General features: G+C 37.6%; 3 protein-coding genes across 7 annotated transcripts in view; 1 reads left to right on the top strand and 2 right to left on the bottom strand.

Annotated features, from left to right (window-relative positions):
* The window catches only part of LOC131335346 (stromal cell-derived factor 2-like protein), a 64,889-nt gene that overhangs the window by 36,524 nt on the left and 7,517 nt on the right, over positions 1-20,848 (bottom strand). The window lies entirely within an intron of this gene.
* On the top strand, positions 753-6,325 carry LOC131335345 (cinnamoyl-CoA reductase 1-like). The gene is made up of 5 exons (XM_058370668.1): positions 753-1,149; positions 1,446-1,600; positions 2,004-2,189; positions 4,351-4,703; positions 5,956-6,325. Exons 1-5 carry the CDS (start codon positions 1,029-1,031, stop codon positions 6,143-6,145), a joined length of 1,005 nt encoding a protein of 334 aa, XP_058226651.1. The 5' UTR covers positions 753-1,028; the 3' UTR covers positions 6,146-6,325.
* On the bottom strand, positions 6,593-15,338 carry LOC131335341 (metal transporter Nramp1). Of its 5 annotated transcripts, none has more exons than XM_058370659.1 (14): positions 15,199-15,338; positions 14,828-14,959; positions 12,539-12,617; positions 12,408-12,448; positions 12,199-12,277; positions 11,998-12,102; positions 10,770-10,879; positions 10,360-10,541; positions 10,206-10,275; positions 9,654-9,827; positions 9,350-9,454; positions 8,852-8,983; positions 7,829-7,924; positions 6,593-7,219 (listed from the first exon to the last, which is right to left on the bottom strand). In XM_058370659.1, the coding sequence occupies exons 2-14, from the start codon at positions 14,939-14,941 to the stop codon at positions 6,890-6,892; spliced, it is 1,617 nt and encodes a 538-aa protein (XP_058226642.1). In that variant the 5' UTR covers positions 14,942-14,959; positions 15,199-15,338; the 3' UTR covers positions 6,593-6,889. The 5 variants fall into 5 exon arrangements, with proteins under 5 accessions (XP_058226642.1, XP_058226641.1, XP_058226643.1 ...); XM_058370658.1 differs by having other exon boundaries at positions 15,090-15,331; XM_058370660.1 differs by having other exon boundaries at positions 15,153-15,263.

The raw sequence follows: 20,848 nt of genomic DNA, 5'->3' as shown, positions 1-20,848 counted from the left end.
ACAAAATCAACTTGGAAAGTTGGAATATACACAAATAGCAACAACATAAAAGAACTTCGGTTGTAGACTCTTTTCTTTCGCTTTTCGAGAAGGTGTCATTCGTAAGGAATGGATAATTTGCCATAATTGTATAAGCAAATTTTAAAATATAGCTTTAAAATCTGTTTCAAATTGTAGATTTTAGGATTCTAATAGAATAAGATATAATTGTTTACTATGAAAAAAAAAACATAAATCTGCAGCAAAAACAAATAGTGTTTACCTTAAAAAGTTCAAAAATGAATTTTCAAATAGTTTAAAATTCAAAATTAACAGGAAAATGAATTTTTAAATACTATTTTAGAATCATAACCATAGTAAACACAAAGAGCTCTGCTAGTAAATATCAACCAATAATTAAAAAGGTGAATAATGTTCACCCACTTCTAAGGTAAATGAACAAAATCGGACTCATCGATCAATCGTGATTCCACCACCATGTCATACTTGGATTATGACTCTTTCTTTGTAAATCTTTTTTCATCAATAATGTGTGAGGCTTGGACTCTAAGACGCCAAAGAAATTTCCAAAATCGCCTAAAGATTAATGGGTAGTCCTAAAAAATTGGCATTTTTTGTTGTACATATTTGGCCATAATAGATCTTGCTTTGTTAGTACTACTTTATTGATAGGGGATATATATATGGAGAAAATCAATAATTGTGTTCCGACACATGACATATGGATTTAAGTATAGACATGCTCTTGTAACTTTCCTTGTTTTGAGGATAAACCTCTCCTCTCTTCTCTCTCTCCCTCCTCTCTCTCTCTCTCTCTAAAATGTTATGAACCGTAGTAGGTGAGTTGGTGAACATTTCTTGCCTTACAAATAGAAACGTCGTAAGAGTGGTGGAATTCGTACTTCATTTCAGCTGAGACTCTATAGTTGTCTTTTCTCATCCCAAACGACCCTAATTAGCTTTTACCTTACTATCACACGTACACGCGTCATTAAAAACAAACCACCACCGTCGCCGGAAAAGTCAGCATGCCGTCGGTTCCCGGCCAAACAGTCTGTGTCACCGGCGCCGGGGGCTTCATAGCTTCATGGATTGTCAAATTACTCCTGGAAAAAGGCTACAATGTTCGAGGAACGGTCAGAAATCCAGGCAAGAACTTGTATCTATGATATACTATCATGTAATGTACTCCTACTTGCATATTAATTTGTTACTTGTTTTCCTCAAAAAATTTTGTGTTGAATAAAAGATCTATATAACTCCTACGATTGGTGAAAAAATAAAAATAAAAACTTGAAAAAAATTAGTCAGAAAAAAACGCATTTTTATTCGAAAGAATGCGCGTTTTTTTACCCTCAAATTAAAAATGACCAACAAAAGGGAACGGATGAGTAAGTTTTGGGTAATGGGGTGTGTAATATTATATTATATTATATGGGTTGCAGATGATCCGAAGAATAGACATTTGAGAGAGATGGAAGGAGCAAAGGAAAGATTAACTCTGTGCAGAGCTGATCTTCTTCATCTCCAGAGTTTAAGGGACGCCATTAATGGTTGCGATGGTGTTTTCCACACTGCATCCCCTGTCACTGACGACCCGGTAGGCAATTTTTTTTCCCTCTTTGCTTTTCTTTCCTCAAGTCTCATATAGAGATTCTAGCGACCTCGATCGTGAAGTCATGCAAGTTCGTTTCTCCTCGGTAAATATTTGGACGTGTTGAGAAATCGTTTCGATTCGAGGCGAAACCCTTGCCCGGCTGGCGCCGTTACTTGTTCTTCTGCTATAATCTCCGAAATCGAGGGTCAGCTGACTGGGGAGTTGGTATTGATTCATGCAAAGATATGCTCCTCTGAAGCTGAAGTGAGGGCCGGGATTGTCCAGCTCACCGCCACGACGAGCAGTGGCTTTTTCCCTTTTTTATTTTGTATACCAGCCATAGATTTGTATTGTTGTTGTGAGATGGGATTGATTGGGGTTCCTATACATGCATTGAATTTTGAAGGAAGAAATGGTGGAGCCGGCGGTGAACGGAACAAAGAACGTGATAGCCGCAGCGGCGGAGGCGAAAGTCAGGCGCGTGGTGTTCACGTCGTCGATCGGTGCCGTGACCATGGACCCTAACCGGAGCCCGGATACCGTTGTCGACGAGAGTTGCTGGAGTGATCTTGAATTCTGCAAGAACACCAAGGTTAATAAATTCTACGTACATTCTTCTTTTCAATTACCTCTATTAAAAAAATAAATGCATTTTCTTGGATAAATTTTGAAGCATTTATTTTTGCATATCAATTGGGAGAGCTCATCAGTTATATATTTGAATTGGGATAAACCCAATTTTTTTTTAAAAAAAATCATGAAAATATATGCTTTTGTTCGAGAAAATACGCATTCTTCAAAAGAGAAAAGCAAATAGATGGAGGAAGCAATTGGTAACATTGCATTTTGCTTTTTTAAACATTTTGAGGGAGGGTTTTTGGATAATAAATGGAGAGTGATAGATAAATGGAGTAATAAGCGGAGATAAAACTTAATAAAATCATGCCGAGAGATGGGTGATTTTGGGAACCTCAAGTGGACAAATTTTATGCATAATGATTATGTATTTTGCGATTATTTTACGATGAGATATAGCAAACACAACTACATGCACAACAGTTTACACAACATGCTAACGTGGCAGTGTCTCGTGAGTGGTTAAAAACTGGCAATCCATCTAATTGCCAATAAAGGCACTGTCAACGAGTCATGTTGTGCATATTATTGTGTTTGTAGCGTTTCTCTTATTTTATTCTTTGATACTTTGACATACTACGTACTCACCCCAACTAAAACAAGCTATCCTTCCACGAAAGAAAAGTTAGTTAGTTATTACATAATTCACAAAATTTGCAAACTTTTCTTACTCATATAATAGTTTGCATGGTAATTGCCAGCTGGACTTTTGCGAAATACTCCAAATGATAAAATTAGTACCAGATTTAGGTAAACAATTATTTAGTGCCAGATTAATCTGATAGTCGCACCTTTTCTAATTAAAAACATCTTGGAAAAGCTTCTATTATTCAGCTTCTATTAAAAACATTATGGATTTGTTTTGGGATTTTCCTTTCCAAGAGGAATACCCAAATCATCTATCTAGCTAGTTAGGTATCCTCGTGACTCCCTTAACTTCATGATGAATACTGTATTATATATATTCAGCTCTCTCGTCATTTAGACATTGATATTTCTAGAGCCATATGTTCAGTGTGTAAAGGATCCACGTGCTGATGTGCATCATGTAAGGTCCACATGCATCAGAAACACTCTAGACACAGGGACGGAGCCAAAATTCATGTTTGAGGGTGACGAAAATTGAATAGTGATCTACAACTAGAAAATGCACCATTGGCGAGTAAATTTATTGACTAAAAAATCTAGTCGGGGAAAACACGATCTTTAGCGACTAAATATTTTTAGGCGCTATATGATGTAACATGGCTGCGAACTTTGTCATTCTCACCGCAAACTTGAATAATATGGCCCCAAACTTTGACATCACATCTGGCCGTGAACTTTTGTATCTTGGCCGCGAACTTTGACATCATGACAGTAAACTTCTGCACTATGGCTGCAAACTTTTACATCGTGGCCGCAAAAATTGACATCACATTTGACTGGCCTCGAACTTTTACATCGTGGCCACAAACTTTGACACTGTGGCTGCAAATTTTGACATCATGACCTCAAATTTTTGCATCGTGACCGCAAACTTTTGTATTGTAGCCGCAAACTTTTATCTCGTGAAAAATTATAGGACCTAACTTCAAGTAAAAAGCCTTAAAAATATTTAAAGTATGATGAAAGCATTAAAGCTCCAGCTTGTGAAGTAAGAAAATCCCTATATCGATGCAAAACCTATAAAAAAAAAAAAAATTGAGATTTGAAGGGAAAAAAGAATTTTGGAATTCAATGAATGAGTTTTCAATATAGATAGAAATGAAAAACTATGGTTGGAGACTTGTTGAATAGTTACATACTCTAACGTAGACATTTTTCATGGGTAAAAAAAAAAAAATCATTTGACGTAGTCTTTTTAGTTGGTTGAGTTGGTTTGCTACGTGTCTCCTCAGTGGTGGTCAATGTTCGCAAGTTTGGAATTTAAGATTATGGATAGCCTCTGAAACCCTGTTGACTAACATACTAACGCCCCGCTTATGTATGAACTATGGGAAAAAAATAAAAAAGACGAAGTCTTTTTAGTTTTAATATATAATACCGAGGGGTAAACGGGGGTATATTTAGCGTAATGTCCTAACTTGTCACATGCATATTGAGCCTGATGTTGATGCTTTGACATGTGATTGTAGAACTGGTATTGCTACGGAAAGGCGGTGGCGGAGCAGGCGGCGTGGGAGGAGGCGAAGGATAAAGGGGTTGACCTGGTGGTCGTGAACCCAGTGCTAGTAATGGGCCCGTTGTTACAGCCCACGCTGAACGCCAGCATCGTTCACATTCTCAAGTACCTGAATGGCTCGGCCAAGACTTACGCCAACTCGGTCCAGGCCTACGTGGACGTCAAGGACGTGGCCCTGGCCCACATTCTCGTCTACGAGACTCTGGCCACCTCCGGTCGCTACCTCTGCGCCGAGAGCGTGCTCCACCGCGGTGATGTGGTGAAGATTCTGGGCAAGTTCTTCCCGGAGTATCCCATTCCCGCAAAGTAAGTTCGTTAAATCACTTTGGTACTATTTTTTTTTTGATAATTAGTGTCTGAATCAGCTTACGCACACCTTGACTATCATTGATCACTTCGACAAATACTCCATTTGAATTTGCTCCAAGAATAGCTGGTATTTTATGATAATTACTCCAGCAATGAGGCAATCCTTTTGTGGTGGGGCTATTGGTTGGTGTCCCAACTTTTTACTAATGAGATATACTTATGGTGTCATGATCTTGATGAATTGAACCTCATCGTTACGTATAGAACTCCTTGACCTGGAGAGTTCCTCACCTACCACCAAGTCACTTTCGCATTCGTTAACGTCTCAGTGTTTGGGTTCATGAGGTTGCAAGCTCGAGACGTGCGGACAACGCCTTCTCTTGTTTTGCAGCTTGATTGGATCACAAATTGTGATCCAACCGTCCTTCCTTGCGGGGAAGAGAATCTTTTAGGTAATTGGGTCCCGTGCAGGACCCGATTTATATCTCAAATCCGTCAGGTGCAGAACAAATGGCTATAGCCGGTCGTGCCTTCCTCCACCCTCTCACCAAACACTTTTGCACTTGTACCCAAATTGCCCATCCACCAACCCCCTGTTTCCATCACTAGGCCCAGCACAAATCAGTGGATCACACTTCATTGATCTTTGAGACTTGATATTTTTCTCCGGAATTCCTTAATCTTTGTCAAAACGTAACGAAAGAAATAAAAAATTGATGAAAAAATGGGCCCAATTTTGATGAGTGATTTGTTTTGAAACTTCTTCTTAACTAACGTGTGAGGTTTTTGTTGGTGTCGTATACTGGATCATGGGTCCCTCCCAAAACTTAAAAATAAATAGTGCGGAGTTCAATCTTTGGCCGATGTAGTTGGGAGTCTGGTGTTCTAAAAGTCGGTCTAAGCGGTCAACTAATTGGTGCCTAATTGTGTGTGTGTGTGTGTGTGTGTGTGTGTGTGGGGGGGGGGGGGGGGGGGGGGGGGGGGGGCGCGGTTTTTTTCAACTTACGGTTACATTGAGTATAATAGCTACCATTTAGTTACTACTATCTCATTTCTCTTGACTCAACTTCCAACATTGAGCAACGAAACGTTGAACCATAACGTTTTTATCAATTGTTGCAAATTTTGATCAATATGTAAATCTTTATTAGAATCAATTTGTGACTCTTGTGATTTAAATAAAATTGTATTTCATGAGCTGATTTAGAGCAAAAAAAAAAAATTGCGGGTATTTTTGCTGTAAATGTAGGTGCAAGGATGAAACAAAGCCAAGGGTGAAATCGTACAAATTCTCAAACCAAAAGCTCAAGGACTTGGGTTTGGAATTCACCCCGGTGAGGCAGAGCCTATACGACACCGTAAAGAGCCTACAAGAGAAGGGTCACCTCCCAATACCTTCACAACATGACGAATCCAACATTATTCGTATTCAGTCTTGAAATTTTCTTCTTATTATAAATAAGCCCCTTGGTTCAATAAAGTTTTTACACTATTCCCCCCTTTTTTCCTCGCACCATCCTCCAATTGATTAATTATACACTTGTGAAGTTTGAATGGCATATGTGCTTATGTATGGACTGTGTATTATTGATTTTCGTGGTATTGCTTTTTCTTCTCTCTTTTCGTGTGAAAAATATGCGAAATTCTTTAAGATGTCGGAACAGTTTGTACACATTTCAACACAACAAACCTTTAAGATGTCGGAACAGTTTGTACACATTTTAACACAACAAACACCGATGATGCACTTTTTACACATTCTCTGTGCGTAATTTTCCAAACTAGTTCTTTTAATTGGGTGCGCCAAAATTCAAAAAATTATGCACGAAAAATGGGAATTACTTTTCGGAAGGGACAAATTACCGGGGCAGAGAAACTCCATAAAATAGCACGAAACATTTAGATGCTATTTGTGTGAAATATTGTAACTTGAAAATAACAAAACAGAATCCATAAATGGGCCATGAAACGACTTCTCTGTTGTATTTCCAACTTTAAAATTTTTTTTCTTTCTAAATTATCTAGCAAGTCGTTCCAAGTTTCTGCTGCAAAACTACAACCATAATGAAAGCTAGCAATTTTTTTATCGATTGGCTCCAAAATCTAAATTATCAGCGCTACCAATGTCCATGCCAAGTTAAACAAACTATAAGAGTGAGATTCTACCTCGGTTACTCTATGGATCATTCAACATCCACAGTAGCCCTCCTCTGAGGCAATTGCATGCTTATTATATCCTCTCTAGGTAGACTATCACCCAACTCATTTCCCATTCCTTGACTTTCGGTTGATGTTAGCGCGAGAATGTGTGTCGCCTCCTTATTTTTCCGGAAGACCAAGTACGCAATTGCGGCCAAATAAACCAGCATCCCCGAGAATCCCAGTATTCCACAGAACACCTTACCTACTACTTTTATATGACTGTGAAGAAGCACTTTGACGAAGCTGGTTGCGAGATAGTATATGTTTATGCCCATAATCAGGGATCCAATAAACCAAGTAGTCGCTGAAATCTGCAAAAGATAAAATGATTCAGTAGATTGTGCATTATATAAGAGCAGTGTAAAGACCGGAGGCTATGCAGAGATACAAGCCTTCCCTAATTATACAGTCAAGCGATTTAGAGTATACATATTGACACCCGACATTATATGTAGTAGTTCTTAACCTATGACTAGGTTATGCATACATTGTCGCAGCGGGGGAGGAAATACTGACTAAAATGTTGACCTTTCGTGTACGTCGATCAGAATGTTTTGGCAGAAAATCCTCATCCCATATCTGTCTCCAAGTTCCTATGTCCTTTGATTTGCATTTAAACTTTATGCACAACTAGTATTTCCAAATGCCGTGTCCAACAGGTAAATGCGACAATCAGACAAAAACTTGTATGTTTGTATAGCTACCACTTATCATACTAATTTGCATTCGGAATGTCCTGACATCTGCATATAAACAAACGTCCTTACTTTATCATATACACCCCTGCGCGTGTGCATGTGCATACGTACAGATTCATGTACCATTACCAATGCCTATGCACACTTTCAACGAACCAAATAATGCTCAGATCATTTTAAGACAGAAAAGCAGGATAAAATTTTAAATTGAGATGAAATTACCGCTATCGAGTTGGCATATATCCCCATCTTTGTCGTGCTGCTTGTAAATTTGAGAAGTGGAATAAGAGCAAAAGGGAGCTCAAATGATAAAATCATCTGCCAAGAACCTCAAAAGGTTAGCTTGCTATAAAAATCGAAATGCTGCAAAGATCACAAGAGATGAATAGTGTGTTCTGAGTTTGTTGACAGGTAAAACTTTAATTCTGTTTGTACGGAGATCTACCTCGTTCCCCTGTGCTGAGATAGCACCTCATATGTATGAATTGTTTAACTAAGGAGAGTTATCAAGGGTTGTTTTCCTATTTACCTGGAGGTCCACAATTTCACTTCATACGTACAAAAAATATCATTGCTTCATTGTTTGTAGCCAGTAATTGGGCATGGAATGACCTGAAAAACCATTTAGCTCCTTATGGTCCCAACGGAATGCTTTTTTTTTTTTTTTTTGGTGCAACGGAATGCTGAACCATCAGCAAGGATGCTGTCACATTTTGACCATAAAACCCTCTAGATAATTGCCAGAGCAACTGTGGCGCAAGTAAAAGGCTTTTGCCTGTTGAGATCCAAAGTCCAACCAACATGGATAGAGAACTGGAAGCTTTTCCTTTCATTCCAAATTTATCTTAACAACCAAAGGAAAGCAAACTCAAACACTGACACTACAGTAATGAAGACTACTAGCCAGTAGTCTAAACTTTCAGAAAGAACTAGCTCACTTCTTCTTTTATAACTTGGTATCCAGCCCAATGTACCGAAAAATTATCTAGGATCAACTGAATCGCTAGTTCTTATTGCTTATAAGAGCCAGGTTTCTTATAAGCCAATGATCAATTGAGAAGCTTTGGTATTTCCAGTACGATAATTATACAACACAAATGACAGCTAAGATGAAAACTAAGTGAAAATAGCAACCAGCGTAGAACCATGTGAACCGAAGTAAATTTGCAAATAGCAGAAAAACCAAAAGTTTAGAAATGGCAACCATCAGTTAAAGTTAAAAGGCTTGAGGGGAAGAATAGTTACTGAAGCTATAATAATCAACTTTCCAGCTCCGTCAGAGCCACCGATGATTGCAACTATTAGACTAGGGACTATTGCTAAGCAACGAGTTAAGAAGTTGCGAATCCATGGCTTCAGACGTAAATTAAGAAACCCCTGAAAAAAAGGAATAGATAATCAGTAAACCGACTATGGTTATTAACAGAACCCCAGGGGAAGCAGCTAAAACCATCAAAAAGATAAACTCATATTCTAATTGTTTAAGGAATTTTAGGCAACACTAGAATGTTTCTAGTGAATAGCTTTTATAACACTGCTACACATGATTTTACATAACAGTGTTTCCAATACATTCCATGATAAAAGCAGAGGGAAAAATGGATCTGAAATTTTCAAAACGATCTGCGAGGAACTGGGAATCACCACAGAACCGATTCTGGGAGAAAAAACAACAATAATCGCAAACGAAAAGCTGAAAAATGACCTGAAAGTTGAAACGAGATAGATCAGAAAGCTGAGTACCTGCATCACATATTGCCCAGCATATGTACCCGTTATTGTAGAACTTTGGCCAGATGCAAGCAAAGCAATTGCAAAAAGCTTTGAGCTCCAGCTGCCTAACACATTCTGAAAACAGCAAAAATAATCACTGTAATGAAATTTTTTGATTTTAGTAACTTTTTTTTGAAGAGGATATTAATAACTTTGGAAGAAAATGAAATGGAACACATAGGACTTTGAATCAGAGTTCATTCAGTATTGTTCATCAGAAATCATATATGTACTAAAATGGGCATTGAGTTTGAGGGAAATGCAGGTCACATGCCTTGAGTAAAAAGGAAGCTTTGTTCAAGTCCAAGTCTTGGCAGTTCTTCTCATCATCTGGGTTCAAATTCGTTGAATTGCAAACAGAACCACTTACTGAGATGACTGATACATTAATGAGAAAGGCTACCGTTAGAGCAAAGCCGCTTTCTATCAAATAAAACCTGCAAGCGTCCTGTAAACAAGAGAAGCCATTGTTTAGCGTATGTTTAAGATGGGCCGCTGGTTGGAAATCAAACCTTCTCAAAGAAATAAAAAAAAAGACTAGTTGGATTCTGGAAATGCATTTTTTGGTTGGAGAAAAAAAAGAACTCACCAAATCTATGTTAGTAGGAAGTACTTGGTACAAGAGCAAAAAGCATTACGGAAGATGATAAAGAACGTTGTAGTTTAAGCTTGTGGTCGTTATGTATAGTGTCCAATGCATAATAATGAAATCGATGGTCTAATGACCCCAAGCACTTAATAGCAGCGGTCCATTTTGATAAACTCTCAAAAAAGACTAAAATTTCACAAAAAGAAAAAAACTAGTCCGTTGAGGATAAAGTATTACTTTGATGCCATTGACAGATCTTGGGACTTTCCTTGAAAGAACCAAAGCAGAATGCAGGAACAGATTGTGCCTGCAGCAAGTGCAAAACAACTGAGTGACAAGATTTTTTGGACCAGAATTGACAATTCAATTAGGACGAATATACAAAACTTACGGCATGACCATTGCGCCAAGGAGTGAAATTGCCAGGCCAGTTGCACCATTCCCTTTCAGTTGGGGAACAAAAAGCCCATTTAACACTTCTGAAGCATTAGGCTTTGCATATCCGAGCTCCATGAAAAAGCATGCAGCTATAGTAAATACCAGAAATGCGATCAAGTACTCAAGTGTCCTCACCTGGACAACAATCATAATTATTAACGCGCCCTAAAATAAGATGAAATCTGTTAAAGCATCCAACTCCAAACAAATTGGCAAGAAGTGGAGAGGCCGCCCAGGCTCATATACTAGTTTGGGAGGAGATTATTAACCAAACAAAATCTATAAAGTTCCTTTTCGTTACAACATACAGAGAAAAAGTGTTTTGTCACATGATGCATTGAGCAAAAGACTTGTTTAAATTACCCCGTATTGCTGCAATGCCAGTAGAATCAATGTACTCAACCCTGTCAGAAGAACACCACACCATACTGGAATTCTGAAGAGCATATTTAGAGCAAAGGCTGTTCCAATCACTGGACATGATTAAGAGCAACAATTAGAATAGATATAAGTCAATACTAAATATGTTTTGCATAAGGTCCTCCACAGTGAGGTTTAATGAAGTCTGCATCAATCCAAACAGGATGGTTGAAATGCTTGAATCACTATAGGAAATATATAGAAGGGGATGACAGCTTTCTATTTCTCGAAGAGCTAGAGAAACATATTACAAAAGACTAATGGAACTTAACATTCCTACTGTCCATTTTTTCCATTCCTCATTTCTCGTAGATTATCATCTTTCTTGCGTTCATTAACTTTTTGCAGTACTACAAGGAATCTGAACTGTAGGCTTTTTGTGTATCCATAAACACTGCCTTCATGATTTATGATTCTGATCACTTTACGACAAAAATCTTCAGAGATAAGCATGAATTCAAGCAACTCAAATTTCTGACCCTGTAGAAAAGACATTATAACCTTGAGAATGAACTTGAAGTCTATCATAATGATCGATAGTTCCAGATAAAAAAAATTCACAGATTATGCCCGACGGAGTTACGAAGGTCCACCCAGCTCAAGTGGAAAGGCTGTATAACAAAGCCCATTGAGTACTGAACAAGGAGAATAAAATCAACAAGCCCAATGGCACCCTGTTTACATAAAGTAGGAGAACATAATTACTTCAATTCCATGTGGCTGACATTATAACTCCTTAACAGGAATGGGTACTTTTGATGTTGGAAATACACTCAAATCTCCACAGTGCATCTGTTTCTCATTTTTAGACCAACCATATCACAAAGCCTTGCACATTATATTGGTTCCTCATGGGTGGCATCACTGTTTCATAATGAGAGCACATATGGTTATTAGTTAAGAATCCATACAGATCAAACATCACCTTACCAGATCACCATGCAACCAAGGCATACTCATTCAAATAGATATAGAAGATGAAGGAAATGGCACATGAGATATGCTGATGATATAATGATTCTAATGAGTTTGCACATCTTCATACATATCAGGAGACATTATAGTGTTTGCGCGTGAAACTATTTTGTACCTCATGCAGTCCATCCAATAATGAAGCACATATTAATGATTTCACGTTCTTAGATTCAAATACCATAAACAGCACTCATACCTTCAGGTATGTCGCATGCAACTATGGCACTTTCAGCAAGAATCCATAAAATGAAGTTTGGCACCTTTGAATACTCAACCCTACAATGTTCTGCTAAATGTTTTCCTATAAAGTAAGAAAACTTGAGGACATAAGTAACAGAAATTCAGGAACAACTTGGTGCAGTGCTGGTAAAGACTAGAGAGAAATCAGTTAACATACCAGTAACCACCCCCAGGTTTGCTGCAAGTGATTGAATAATGAGGGCAGCACATGAAGCCACTAATATAATCCAAAGTAGCTGAAAAACAGAGAAGTTAATGAGAATACACCTCCAACTTATTCCACTGCATCAATCTCCTTCCGTACTCTCTCTTACTCCTAGAACATTAGAGTACTTTCTGATATAAGTCTATAAAGTTTTCACATACCCCATATTTGTACTGAGCTCCTGCCTGCAAGTCCGTTGCAACTGTAAGTTCACCACATTATGTTAGTGAGTATATGACGAGTAGCAGCTGGAGAATTTTTGAAAAAAAGAAAACTAAGAAAGTAATCTTACAATTTCCAGGATCTATATATGCAATAGAAACAAGAAAACCAGGACCCATGTAGGCAAACAAGTTTCTCCAGCTTTTCTTCTGCAAATGTATATATAAAAAAAAAAAACCAACTAAGATAGCATCAAGAAGTTCCACTAAAATAAGTTAAATAATGATGCTAATTCACCTTATATAGTCAGCAGTTGGTCCAGACAAGAACACTTAATTACACAAAAAAGTACATTAATAAGTCAGGTTTTCAACACCGGAGAAACCCTTCCCCCTCCCCCACCTACCAAATGACGAAACATTGAAAAAAATCCTACGACCATGCCCTACTAGAAAAAAAAGAGTAAATTATTACCACCCCAGTTTTTTAGAAATTCTACAACGGTACAAAAAGACCAAGTGGCATTTTGACGTGGTACTCTGAACCAATCATGTAGAGAGAATTTTACGAGCGGACATCAACAATCAACTTGTCAGGTTGTTGGGAAAAATGAGTCTACAGTGTGTGTTTTTAGTGCCGACTCCAGCAATTACTTTCGACCAATGTCTAAATGTATATTTACAAGTCAATTCAATCTTTATAATATTTCAAAAAATCACACTCTATATTAGCTCTCAACCTTCGTCCCACAATGTTTGTACACAAAACAGGTACTTGAAAACAATACATTGTCTTCAAGAAAAAAATTCAAACTGTTTCATAAAGTAAAAGAACTCATTGATATAGTAAATTGTTGAAAAAAATCAAAATTTTCTCGGAAAATGGAAGTATTTTTAAGTCCTCGTTTTGTGGACTAGACAAACATTTGGAATGAAGGGTGTAATATGCTAAATGATTAAATTAGTCTCAAACAAGTAAACAGAAAGACAAGATCGATCTCGATAGTGTTACACTTATAGTTTAATATTATGTAACCCCAAAAAAATCTCTCTAATCTTATTTTTTCTCATACCCATTTGAAAAACTTAATTTAGCCTCAAATGCCTTTAGGTCAATGTCAATAAATACAAAACCTAATTTTTTCTCTACACAAACAGTTTTAAGACGATGAAATCTTCTTGCTTCTTAATTTCTACAAAATGTTGTGTGTTGTATTAACAAAAAAAAATTACCAAGTACTTTGCAATCTGCACAGTAGGATGGGGTCACTATCAATTTCCAATGGGTTCACAACTTCACATATTGACCAAATAAATTTTATAGCATAAACTCGTAGAATTTTAATTTCTTCCCATGGGGTCAATGTCGATCGCCTCTGGTTGTGTTAACTCATTGGTCAAGATTAACAGTAATAAATTTTCACAATTTTCATTGTCCAACTCTATGTTAGGGTTCACTCAAAGACTTCCCACAAAACCAATAGGTGAAGTCTGTTTGCACATACTCATATGCTGGTACGTGGACCCCACAAAATAATTGAGGGCCCACACGTATTGGACATCTCCTCACACGTCTTGTGTCCGGATGTGTGCACATCAAGTACGTCAACATAGAATTGCTCAAACCAAAAAGAGGAAAACCAACCACCCGCCCCCACCCTATATATCAAAGTCGACAGTTATAAAGTATAGCATTGAATCAAATCAACCGAAAGCTCATTTGATCCGTTCATTTTTCGGTAATGTTGCTTGGGAATTGTATTCTAAAAAAAAAAAAAAGTGAAGTGAAGAAGATGAAATTTAATTTTCTGTGTTTGTTTGCTAACAAAGAATTTTGCAACGAAAAAAAAAAACTAAAATTCTAGAATCAATTTTCCAAGAAAGTATGTCTGGAAAGTAGATGTAATGTGTGAAGCGAAATCTAGCCCGGTAAGTTCAGAAGAAGGGATGCCCCCTAGCACTTTGTTAGGGCATCGTTGTGACCAGGCCTAGGAGACCTGACATGTCTCCGCAAAGTCATAAGACCATGTACGGGGCTGATGTCTGCCTAATGCCGGAAGGTCAAGGAAGTTGTGACCTGATGACAAGGGAGCCGGCGATGTCAATGGGGTACCAAAGAATATGAAATACATAAATGTGAGGGCACCATCACTCTATCCAAGATGAGTACAATGGGTCCCACAACTTTTTTGGTAAATGAACACTACTCATAAAATATAGTGAAAGTTGATTTCCCTGTCATTTTTCTACCGTTCTACACAACTAAACGGGGTCATTAATGTATTTCAGATCCAATAAAGAGTGTTCATATCCAATTCAACCCTAGCCTTCATTTTAGCATTAATTAGGCAACACAGAAAGCAGAGAGTCATGAATCCAAAACAAAATTAATCATTGATTCGGAAACTGATGACACTCACATCGGGCACAACAATCTGATCGGACTCCTCATTCTCAATCAGAGGCACATTCGAAGGATTCCGATTCCCAGTGCTGATGATGAATTGCGGCTGCGAAGACCCCGAAGCCGCCATCTCCTGTTGCTCTCTGCTCTGTTCCAAATCAGATATTCAAACATTCAAACATACAAATCAGTACTGACACAGAAAAAACCATGAACTTTATATATGAGTATAAACATGCATGTTGAATAAAGAGTTTGTGCATGGGTGTGTAATTTACCGGGGATGAGAGAGAAGAAATCGATGAGAAGATTGATTAGAATGGAAGAAATGAAAGAGTTATGGTTGGGGTTGAAGTTGAAGATGAGGGAGGGAGATGAATACAGAACCTTGGGGCGGGGGTAGAAATGGTGAGTGGCAGAAGGAAATGACAAAAGAATAATTCCAAGTGTCCCTTTGTGCTCTCTCTCTCTCTCTCTCTCTCTCTCTCTCTGCGTGTGTGTGTCTGTCTGCTTCCAGTTTGGAGTATGGACTGTTGTATAGACTTTGAGAAAGGAATCTATACCAATAAAAGACTGATAAGTTTTTGGTGCTCAGGTACCATGTGGCGATATTCTTCGGCAATTTGGATCGTTCAATGTGTTTTGGACGATTCAGATTTATTCCATTTCTCTACCCTCACCTAGGGCTGCTCGAGCGGCTCGCAGCTCGGCTCGTTAGTGACTCGTTCAAGCTGAGCTTGAAAGTTAAACGAAAGAGCTCGAGCCGATTTTTTCAACTCTATTTGTAAACGAGCCGAGCTCGAGCTAGGATAAGCTCGGCTCAAGTTGGCTCGCGAGCCGGGGTATATATATTTAAATATAAGATTTTTATTGTTATTTCATAATTTGTTCTTTCCGTTTCACTTTTCAATCAACTAAGGAAGGTGAGAGCACACGTACACCAGTACAACCTCGCTCCATGGGAAAATGAAAGATACATACTTTCACAATCAAAATATTTTTGGTTGTATTAGGTCTATGCGAGGATATATATACATTTTTCGTTGGTTCGTTGAGGCTCGTGAACAAGCTCGAGCTCGAGCCAAGTCAAGGCCCGCTTGGCTTGAGCTCGATTCGTTAAGTTTTCACTGAGCTCGAGTTCGTTAAAAACTTAATAAACAAGTTTGAACACTGTAAAGCTCGACTCGTTTGCAGCCATACTCTCACCCACGACTCTTTTCTTCTTTTTTCTCTCTCTAAAATTCGGACTTTATTTGGGACGATCTGAATCACCGACCTACCCGCATCCAAAAATTTCTCAATAAAAACAATTGTCCACATGAAAGAGGAAAATAATAAATTGTTATATTCAGTAAGTTTTGACTATTGACTTGCCCAAAATCATATAAATTTTACCAAAGTCCTAATCGGGTTATATAGTTGGTGTAGTACAGAGAAGAGATATGCTCTCTCTTAAATTCTGTTTGGTTCATTTACCCAAAAAACAACTACTCCACTAGTACATGCACGACGATTTCTGTGGACAATTAGGGCTGAACTGATTTGTTCTTTGGCCAAATTCTAAAAAATTTCTTACAGAATGTAAACAACAGAGTAAGGCAGCCGATCCAGCCGTTTATTTTAGTGATTGGACAGTTCATATTATAATCCGAATAAAAAATAATTTTGATCAATGAAAACTCGAAATAAATCCGTGCCATTGATGTCAAAATGAATGGCTGAATCAGCTTCCCTGCAGCTCCTTCAGTTCAGGATTTTCAATCATGAATGCATGTGGGCAGCACAACTAACGTTAATGCAGTCAAGGTGAGAAGAGGAAAGAAAGCAAGTGGGGCCAGTAATTGTACTTTTTTGTGCGGTTTAGATTGATTGCTGGAGTCAGTTTAACTGGATCTCGTACAAAACAAAGGCAGACAGACATAGGGATGCCCTACTTTTATTTTGGTCGGGCTTTTGTTCAGATCAGATCAGATGGTTTTAAATCTCAATGCACTAGAAAAAGAGACCGTAATATGCATGTTCATGACATTTGGTACCTTATTCGGTCTTGTCAGAATTGTTCTAAAGGTTAGGAATGAAGGGTGTAGATTAGGCATCAAGGAATGGGAAAAGAAAGTCCACAATTTGCCCAACTAAAGCCTACCAAAGTACTCCTCAAAAGCGGATTAAAATAAAATAAAATAAAAAAGTACTCCTCAAAAGTTACGGAGTACAATCTACTCCCTATAAATATACTACTATATTTTTAAACTGTTAGGTTTCGTTTCGGAAATTTTTTTAAAAAATAAATACTTATTTTGTCACTTTTCATTTAAAAATAAAAAGGGTCATTCCACAAAACCCAAATAAAAAGTTTCTTTCACATTTTCAAATTCAAAAATAATGTAAAAGAAAAAAAAATCAATTTTTTTATACTGTATTAAAGATCTTAATGAGATTTATCAAACAAGATCCATAGTGATAGAAAAATTATTTGCGTAAATACATGATTTTTGAGCTTGAAGCTACCTTATACAAAAAATAAGACTGTTGCTATGATAATGGGCGCCGGCGGAGGGAAATCGTACCGACGGTCGCGCCGGGCCATCTTCGGCCACAGAACGGCCGATCCGAGCCGTCCAAAAATTCTATAAAAAAAAAACCGAGGGGGCCATTGCGAGAATCAACGGCATCCGAGGTGTGTAGGGTGCGTGATCCGAGCATCATATATACACGGAAAATGGGTGCTCGGATCAAGCACCCTACACACCTCGGATGCCGTTGATTCCCGTGCAGACCCCATTGGTTTTTTTTTCTCGAATTTTTGGATGGCTCAGTTCTGCCGTCTGGTGGCTGGAGATGGCCCGGCGCGGCCGTCGGTACGATTTCCCTTCCCGATGCCTATTGGTACCTATATAAATTCTTCAAAAATAAGCACCTCCTTCTTATCTTTCTTATCTTTGTGGAACAAGCCTTATTATTGAACAACAAATAAGTTCTTATTCCATTTCTGGAACGGAGCCTTAGTGCCACAGGCCCACAGAACCGAAGAAACAACAAAGAGCATCTTTTCTTTAAGTGTAAGAAAAAAATAATGAAAGTTTTAAAATGTTTTAGATGCTCTACCAAATTGTTTAAATATTGAAACATCCTATCAAATTTTGATACATACCATATTCTGCATATCCAACCGTATATCAAAATGTTTTAGATGCTCTAGCAGATTGTTTTAGTGGGTTCTTGTAATTGGAAAATATACTATCCGGAATTACAAAATACTATCCTCCAAGAGTATTTAAACCATCTTTAGACAGTTTATATATTACTAAAAAACATGGTTAAAAAGTTAAGTGCTTCAAAATTTAATCCGTTTGAATCGGTGCGAAGATCTTATTTAAACTGTTCACGGTCGTCCATTTTTCCATGTAAAAACTCAACTTTTGAAATACCTATCGATGTCCGGACAAGCTGATTTTTTTGGTAGATACATTATTTTGCGGGCTCTACAAGATGCACGATTAGAATTTTTCAAAAAAAAAAACGCGTGAAGAAGGCCCACACGGACAGCCCCCCTTGTCCGGATGATCCGGAAATAACTTTTTCTCTTACTACATTCTGTAACATTCAAGTTGTTCAAACTCATACATTCAAGTTGTTCAAACTCCCTGTAGCGTGTGAGCTTTAATCGAACCAAATAATTTCTCTCTCGAATAACCTGAATATTTTAGACATATAGCAATATTGTTCAAACTTATTGAAAAAGACTGTTGTTTCCATGGTGCTGACTTTAACAATATTGCTGCCAAACTGACTTGTGTTTGGAGTTTTATTTATTTATTGAGACTTTGGAATTTGAAACCTAGAGAAAGTATATTATATCTTGGGCTATACATCTGGACTCAAAGTATAATATGAAACATATCAGGTCCATTTTCGGACTTTGGGCCATTTTTTCCAAGCCCACAAAATTTATTGAATCAGACTCAAGTCAGTGGCATTTGGATCATGGTAATCCTTGACAAAATGGGCCTTTCTTTTCTTTCAGATGCGACTCTCATAAATATACACATACATTTGGCCCAAGGAAAAAAAACAAAAAAACAAAAAAAGAAGAAAGTTTCTTCTTGGAGTGAAACATACAACAAGGTCGGTTTTGTTCAAGGGTGATCAGTACGTGCTATATTTTTTTTTATCTTCAGACTAATAACGAAATATCACTTGTTTCCATTAAAACTATCAAAAATATGACTAGTTCATTTATTCAAGGAAAATGAGTTATCTTAAATAGTGAGTATTAGTATTTGCTTAAATACTGAAAACGCCAAAAAATAACGTTTAATCAATAGAAATGAACTCACCTAAGTCACCACCTTATCCGTCAATGAGAAAAATAATTGGATACCGACGTGTATTATGATTACTGATATCTAAAGGGGGCCAGATCCCAATAGCCAATAATTTCTAACCACTTGCTTTGAGAGAAAGGCCCCTGGCTTTATATTTCTGATATAACTCAATACAGACCATGTCAAGACATCAAGTAGCATGAAAAGATGGTGATTGAAAGAAAAAGTTGTATGAAAAGATGAAGTGGTATTGACATTCCACCAAAGGAAAAAGTGACATTCCACCAAAGGAAAAAGTAGTTCAACTATTAAGGGCATGATACAACTAGGGTCGCCAGTACGATCAAACCAAGTTTGTTATTGAGTAATTATTTCATTGTTGGCATTCTTAATCATAGCATATTTTGATGGTGTTTATACAATTAATCTCGAGTCCTATAAAAATTACGTATTCGCTAAAGTCTTAGAACGGCATGGCGATATCTTAGGAACGCATGATAATGTTTTCCGTGTATAGTTGGATTTTCGTGCCAATGGAAAGAATATTTCTATGGGAAACATAAAGTGTAACACAATAATTATTTTCCTATAGTTAATAGCGTCACACAAGAATTACAATGTCGCTATTCACAACCAATATCACGGCCGGCCAAATCACAAGACAGGAGTATTATTATTTTTTGATAGGCCAAATCACAAGAAAATTGAGGCAGTCATTTTTTTTTTCCAATCGATAGAAGAGATTATTTTATATAAAATATGAAGTACAGAGTACAAACTCGGGACACTATAACAATTGTGAGTCCACGAGATAACAAAACTCAACAACTCAACTAATACAAGAAATAAGTCTATTATAGGATAGAAACAAATAAAGAAAGGAAAAGCCTTTTAAGTGAAGAGCACTCATACAGGTGGACAGACTCGAACTCCTAACCTCCTAATGAGATACAAGAGTTCTGGCCAACTGAACTAGCCCCAGTTAGTTGAGGCAGTCGTTTAAGGCCTCACTTTTTCAAGGATAAATTACACTCACATTTCTTGAGGTTATTGACAAATTAATATAGGGAACTCTCCTAAAGATCTTATAAATGCACCAACCTACTCTACTTTACAAAGTATTGGTGAGATTATCTCCTTCCCTCCAATAAAACACAAAGGCCGCGTTACTTTTATGGATAAATGAAATAAATAGAGATACCACGCATTGAATTTTATTTTTGCCAATATTGCATGTATAAACTAGTTGGGAGTTAGCGGAAGATTAGTGCGTTAATAATCAAAGGGTTCGATGTCTCTCCATAGACTCAAAACCAAACCTCCCCATTGCAAGGCAAGATGTATAACCAGATGGGCTAAGAGTCACATCTATCGAGCATTGAAATTTTTTTTTGCCAAAATGTTAGGAGGTTCCATTGATAGGAGAAACAATACATCATGAAGGGTAAGATTCCCACAAACACAACGGGCGAATCAAGCCACAAGAGAGAGGCCATCAAAAAAGCACCCCACTCTCACATACAAATTTTCTGGGCACAACATTCGCCGCAAAAAAATCGCGCAACCAAGCCCATAGAAACCGCCGAAGGGAAGGAAACAGATTGACAGGGTCTAAATCTTTGTCATTTTCAGATGCCCCATTCGAATAGGTCCACTACTTAATTACTTATTGTGGGACATTTTTACTGGGAAACAAACATATGAAAGTATCA

This window comes from Rhododendron vialii, chromosome 8a (genome assembly GCF_030253575.1).
Source record: "Rhododendron vialii isolate Sample 1 chromosome 8a, ASM3025357v1".
Lineage (NCBI taxonomy): Eukaryota > Viridiplantae > Streptophyta > Magnoliopsida > Ericales > Ericaceae > Rhododendron > Rhododendron vialii.
Note: the sequence above shows the minus strand (reverse complement) of the source record. Positions and strands in the feature narration are given on the sequence as shown.

Bases quoted from the DNA above. Each gene is read 5' to 3' on its own strand.
- LOC131335341 (XM_058370659.1), bottom strand. From the start codon at position 14,941: ATGGCGGCTTCGGGGTCTTCGCAGCCGCAATTCATCATCAGCACTGGG. The intron at 10,542-10,769 runs GTAATTTAAACA...ATTGTTGTCCAG, and splicing joins TGGCATTGCAGCAATACGGG to GTGAGGACACTTGAGTACTT. The intron at 8,984-9,349 runs GTACTCAGCTTT...CCTTTTTTTCAG, and splicing joins CTGGGCAATATGTGATGCAG to GGGTTTCTTAATTTACGTCT.
- LOC131335345 (XM_058370668.1), top strand. From the start codon at position 1,029: ATGCCGTCGGTTCCCGGCCAAACAGTCTGTGTCACCGGCGCCGGGGGC. The intron at 1,601-2,003 runs GTAGGCAATTTT...TGAATTTTGAAG, and splicing joins CCCCTGTCACTGACGACCCG to GAAGAAATGGTGGAGCCGGC. The intron at 4,704-5,955 runs GTAAGTTCGTTA...CTGTAAATGTAG, and splicing joins GAGTATCCCATTCCCGCAAA to GTGCAAGGATGAAACAAAGC.